At 47.6% G+C, this 6,000-nt stretch overlaps 1 protein-coding gene across 5 annotated transcripts in view; it reads right to left on the minus strand.

The window, feature by feature from the left end:
• Positions 1 to 5,732, minus strand: part of FMNL2 (formin like 2) — a 307,011-nt gene extending 301,279 nt beyond the window's left edge. For 4 of the 5 annotated variants that reach the window (XM_029934582.1, XM_029934585.1, XM_029934583.1 and 1 more), the window contains exon 1: positions 5,170 to 5,732. In XM_029934582.1, coding sequence (XP_029790442.1) covers positions 5,170 to 5,286 — 117 coding nt within the window. In that variant the 5' untranslated portion in view covers positions 5,287 to 5,732. The remainder of the gene's footprint in view (positions 1 to 5,169) is intronic. The other variant, XM_029934586.1, reaches the window with a different exon arrangement.
• Positions 5,733 to 6,000: the final 268 nt, after the last annotated feature.

Genomic DNA, 6,000 nt, shown 5'->3' on the forward strand with positions numbered 1-6,000 from the left:
CGGAGCTCACTACTCATTTCTTTGACAACTCTAAATGTTAAAATACTTTTCCTTAAGTTTATGTAACTTTCAGTCAATGACCCTGGAAATTCTACTCTCTAGACCACAAAGAACACAGCTGACACACTCTCCTGCACGAAGCTCTTCAAAATGCAAAGTCAGCTGATGGATCACTGTATGGTATATTCTGGAAATTTTACACTAAAAATTTTACTCTAGAAAAAAAATCTCCTATCTTAATAGTTGTGTGAAATCTTATTCCAACTTACAAAGGAAGAAAATCAAAGACCAGAGGAAAGATTTTAACTTGCTCATCCTGGCGCAGCGGATTAATTCTAGAAATTAGGTCTCCTGTCTCCCAGGCCATTTGCTAACTGAGAGGCCACCAGCAAAAGTAACTCTTATCACCTAAGGATATAAGGGCATGCATATACTTTCTTCGCAAACGTCATCAGTTTGAGTTGCTGCCAGTCTCTTACTGGAGCCAAGCATTTGTATTCAGATAATAATCTCTGATTAACTTCTAAACTAGATATCCAAATATACTGGCATTATGGGAGGTGGAATGCACCCCAATAATAAGCATATATTCCCAACTTTGGCGAAATACCAGCTCAGGGCGTTAGTACCTAGGACGAGATATAACGGCTCAAAGTTACAACACTTCACCCCACCCCCACCCCAAACTTCTCTCCCTCTACCTCCTTTCCCTAACAGGAGAAAGGATGTGAGAAAAATCAGCCAGCATCTGACGATGACCTAACTGCACGCTCACCCATCCATCTGCTCAGCAGACTTCATGGCGAGAGCTCTCCTTGGAAGTGGTTAAAAGAGAACAACACCTTGCAAAGGGAAATAAACTTAAATGTTAAAACTTGGCTTGCCTTGTCCTCTCACAAGTAATTACATTCACAGTCTATGCATTGCACTGACAGACTGTCTCTTTCCTCTGATTTAGAAATCCTAAATTCCCAACCAAAGGAGTTCAAGTCTGCCTTGAGAGAGGGGGGAAAAAAAAAAAAAAAACACCAAAGGGCACACTTTCAGGCCAAATCAGTATTTAACTCCATGCCTGAAAAATGGAACAGCATAGTTAGGATGCCAAAATGTTTGACGCTGAAAGTAAAACATCAAGCAAACCTCACAGCGGTCACTTCTAAGACATTTTTGTCTATTTTATACAGCTTGAAACTTGCATTTATCAGATTTAGGGACTTTTTTTTTTAAACAATTTTACTGCTAGCTCCAGGCATTTTTCCTCCTTTCCAGTTCAAAGGCCTCAGGAAGTATAACCTAAAATGGGATGAAGGGGGGCCAGAGAACCCAATCTGGATTAAAAATCCTAGATCAGTTATTCCACAACTGTAGGACTATAAGCAACTTAGATAATTTTATTTCCTAGAGTGACTGTGAGGATTAAGTGAACATGTAAGCACTGGGGGGACTCATGGCAGGTACTCAGAAAATGTTCCCACTTCTTCCAAAAGCAGAAAGACTGTGTTCAACCTCAGGGCAAGAAGGAAAAGAAGAAAACTGGAAAGGAATCAACTCAAATCAATCACACACCAAAGCAGTCCCCAGTATCAAACATAATGCTGCCCTAAACCATCACTTTCTAATCTTTCTGAATCTGTTTGCAGAACAGTCTGCTACCTGATATCGCACAGAGACAGAGCAGCTAGAATAGACGGCTTAAAATTATCCTCTCCTCCGACATTCAAAGAATGAAAACTTAGGACAACTCCTTGATAAAGCCATCGGGGAACTTCTATGTTAGCTGTAAACAATGACTTCAAGCCAAAAACTAGTGAATGTCTAATGTAGAAAAAGGATTCTTGGACAGAGACCATCAAGTGTTTACCCCACCCCAAAATAAACTTCATAGCATTATCTTTGAAAATAAAGGGCAATGGAGTGTGTGCGTGCACAAGTATATGTATTCCCAACAGTTAGACTATGTTTAATACGGGGATGAGCCGCAGTGATACTTAATTATAAATGTGTAGGCCCCAAAAAATATATACACACCAATGTTACCTGTAAAATATGTGACCTATACACACCCTAAAGGAATAAAAGGAATTTATAATTTATGAAATACTTCCATTGAACAGTTTAACAAAAACATCACACACGTGTGCACAAAGGCACATCACTTTACTGCTCTACCTGAAAGATGCAAACAGCTAAATGTATACAAGGAATAATGTTTCCCCACAAACATGTTTTATAACTACTATGACAATGCTGACAACAAGTTTAAGGAGGGAGACTCTCCTTAGGAAGATTAAGCTCCTAAGATTTAGATCCAATTTTTACTAGTCTTTTAATTACAGGAAGTTCAGGAATTCAAATCTATTTTTAACATCTTTTTTCCTATTAAAATTACTATTTTTTTAAAGTTTAGCCCTCTAATGATCTTAATTCCACAATCTCTTACTCTCTTTCTTCTTTCCATTCATATCCATTAATCTTCTAGAGTTATACAATTTAACTTAGAATGATGAAGAGGTAAGCAAACAGTCACTGAATAGGTCTGGTCCCAAGATTTTTCAGAAATAGATGGGCCTGTCATTTTAGTTTTTATTTACTCCTTCCCAATGCTGTAAGTATTCTAGAGCTTGAGAGTGTAATTGTTTTCCATGTCTGAAATGTCTCATTAATTATTGATGTAAGCCATACTTAACTTACAATTGAGGCACTTGTATCCTTTCCTGTACAGTATTACTACCCGGTTTTCCTCCCAAATCATGTATGTTTATCATGTAGAGAAATAAAGATAGTATCGATAATGCCAATATGATTTCCTGTGCCTCAGGGTAAGAAATTTTCTCCATATATATGTGCTTTAAAACCTGCAAACTAAAATTTGTCCTTCTACCTTGATCTTTAGAATTAAAAGGTTTCAGTTGATTTCTTAAGCAATTTGTGAAGAAAATCAAAGTTGAAAGCATCACAGGTACAACGTCAGAAAAACAATTAACTCTGGAGGCCTATTAGTGCATAAAGAAGACTCCCTTCAATTTCTCTTGTAGGTTTCCAAAGAGCAGCTAGAGTGGAGTAGGGAGAGTTACAGTAAACACCACAATAATGTCCAAATCCATCACTAACAATGCAGCCCCCAAGCTGAGACTTCCCCCAGAAGCATTGTATCCATTCAAAAAGATCAGCCTGATATTGTTTGGTTTTGTTTTTTATCATAAGGGGCTTAGAATATCATCAACAATTAAGAACCACATCCAGCAACTGTGTGTGACACACGGTAGAGTAAAAGTAACCACAAAAACCAACCATTGCCCCAAGGAGTCTGTGATGCAGAATCATAAATGTGACATAGTAAGTCTGTGACTGCTCGACTTAAGAGTAATAACACAAATCCACCATCCTAATGATGAAACATTTTTCTAAAGATTAATTCATATCATGTGTTATTAATCAGCAGCATAACTGAAAGCTCATGCAAAACACGCTATCCCAATTAGAACTTAATTGCATTATTGTGATCTGGTTTTCCTGTGTCACTGGCCCTTCAAGTACCCACGTACGGCATGCATGCATGTGCGCGCACACACATGCACACACACACAACCCCCCCCCCGCCCCCCTGATGAAAAGACAGAAAACCCAGAGCTGGGAGGTAAGAACCATCTGTCTGGAAGGAAGAGGATTTTGAATAAAAACGTTTGTCTCTGAAAAGACAGGTCAAGTATGCACCCAGGCTGCCTTGAGAAGTAATTAAGCCTATGCTGTTTCATTTCAGTGTGTCCCATCTTGCACAACGATGGGAGCAGCTGTGGGAGATCATAGAAGATGCAAAGCAAGACAGGCGGCCTCATCTATCTCCCGACTGCCACACCAGACTTTCCCGATGGTGTGAAAAAAAGCTTTTGCCCTCTGTTGTCTCAAAGAGCACAAAGCTAAGCTAGCATCCAAAACATTATACCCCCTATCAAAACTGCCCTTTGAAAAGGCCTGAGGAAAGGTAAATTTAAATGTCCCAGTCAGCGTTCAGACTCAGGACCGGTCCCAAAGTTGGGAGGTTACACACCAAACACCCGCAGGCAGACGCAAATTTGGCTGCCTTTGAACACAAGTTTCTCTTGCTGCCTAGCCTCGTAGAGTTTAGAGGTAACTGGCTAAGAAAAGGTAAACGTACAAGTGTAAGGAATACGAACGCGTCGAGATCTTGACTGTTTCCCTTCCAACATCCCTTTAAAGAGGCTGGGTTACTAAAAATCGGAAGTCTGGGGACCAGCTGTAGTACAGACTCCGGCTGGGTCGAGGGGGAGGCCGCCACACCCTCTGGAGCTCACAGCACTGACAAGCTGTGGCAAGGAGGGGCTCAGAAACTTAGTCCCAGCAGAAGGGAGAAAGTAGGCAGTCTTCAGTGTCTCGGATTTAAAATGCTAAAAGCAAATTTCGGGAGAGCGCCGGGGATTTGGCTATGTGGGCCAGGGGAGCGCGTGGAGGGGGGACGGAAGGGATCGCCCGTGATGTCAGAACAGCTCGAAACACGTCCCCGCAAAACTGCACATTTTTGTGGTTTAAGGTTTAAGACGGAAAGGAACGAGCTGAGGCAAAGCTTCTCTCCCGCCTGGGTTTCAGATCCCGCCCCTTCCAGCTTTAGGGACCGGGGCGCCGCACTGCCGCGGGTTCCCTTATCTTTCCCTTTCGGGCCAGCTCCCCTCCGCCAAGCCGCTACGTCCGCCTCCAAGTTCGCCTTCGCGCGCCACCCGCTGCCGGCCACATGCACCCATCTACCCGGGACCCCGCACGCCGGACGGTCCGCAGGGCCTTGGGGTTTGCGAGGATTTTTTTTTTTTAAACAAAAAGCCTTAGCGGCTCGTCGCCCCCTTCTCCCGCGCCCGCGCCACCTTCCTTCACGCCCACGCCGCACCTCCCCGGCACACGCGCTGCGTGGTGCTTCTCCCGCCAGACAATGGGCTCTGGGCCGGCCAGGCAGCCCGCCCCGAGCCCCCGGCCCCATCCCGGGACCCCGAGAGGGCAGAGCGCGGGGGCTGGAGCGGAGACGAGTAAGGCTGGGGAGGCCACAATGGGGAAGGTGGGCGCCTCCCCCTTGGGACAGGAGGCTCGCTCCCGGCGCCGGGAGAAGAGGAGGGGGCGGGGGTCAGCTGCGCCTCCCCGCCCGGAGCCCCGCCGCGCACTCACCAGCACGACGGCAAATCGCTCTTCCAGTTCACCTGGCTCGGGCATCGGCAGCTTCAAAGGCACGTTGTGCGCCCTGAAATCGGTCTGCTGCGAATCCATGCTCCCCGCGTTGCCCATGTTGGCTGCACGCCGGGGCCGGGGGCTGCTCCGGGCCCCTCGCGCTCGCTTCGGAAATCAGAACAGCTCCCGGCGGCCGGCTCCCGCCCTCTGGCGCGACCCGCCCGGCTCCCCGCTCTCGGCTGCGCCCCGGCGAGTGTGCAGCGCGCACCGCTCCCTAGCAGCGCTCCGAGCCGAGCCGCCCCCCGGCCTCCCTCATGCTCTCCACTGCCCCAGCGCCGCCCCGGCCTCTTTTTCTTGGGAGGGGTCGTCAGGGCGCCGGGCGCCTATCTGCATGTTGCTCCTCTGGCACGCCGCCCCCTGCCTGCGATCGCGGCCAGCTGGCGCGCGGTTCCCCGGGCTCGGTCTTCCGCCGGGCCGCGGCCGCCGCTGACACTTGCAGCCCACGGCCGGCGAAAACAACGCTCTTTCGCGAAGCACCTCGAGCAGACAAATGCGGCTCCGCGCTCCCGACACAATGCCCCCCTCGCCCGGCCCCCGCCCCCGGCCCGGCCCGGCCCCGCCCACTCGCCCAGTGGACTGCCGGGACGCGTAGTTTCTGCCCAAAGTGTCCGCACAGCAAACCACGCCCGCTCTCGGGGGCGGAGCTGGGTTGGGACCGCTTGCGGAGAGGCAGTCTGCCCGCTCTGGCTATGGCTTATGTCCCTTTAGACCCCTCCAAACTCCAACAGTAGAAATAACTACCTCGTCTATGTCGGTTCTGACACTTAGAAG

The sequence above is a fragment of the Suricata suricatta genome, chromosome 3 (genome assembly GCF_006229205.1).
Source record: "Suricata suricatta isolate VVHF042 chromosome 3, meerkat_22Aug2017_6uvM2_HiC, whole genome shotgun sequence".
Classification (NCBI taxonomy): Eukaryota; Metazoa; Chordata; class Mammalia; order Carnivora; family Herpestidae; genus Suricata; species Suricata suricatta.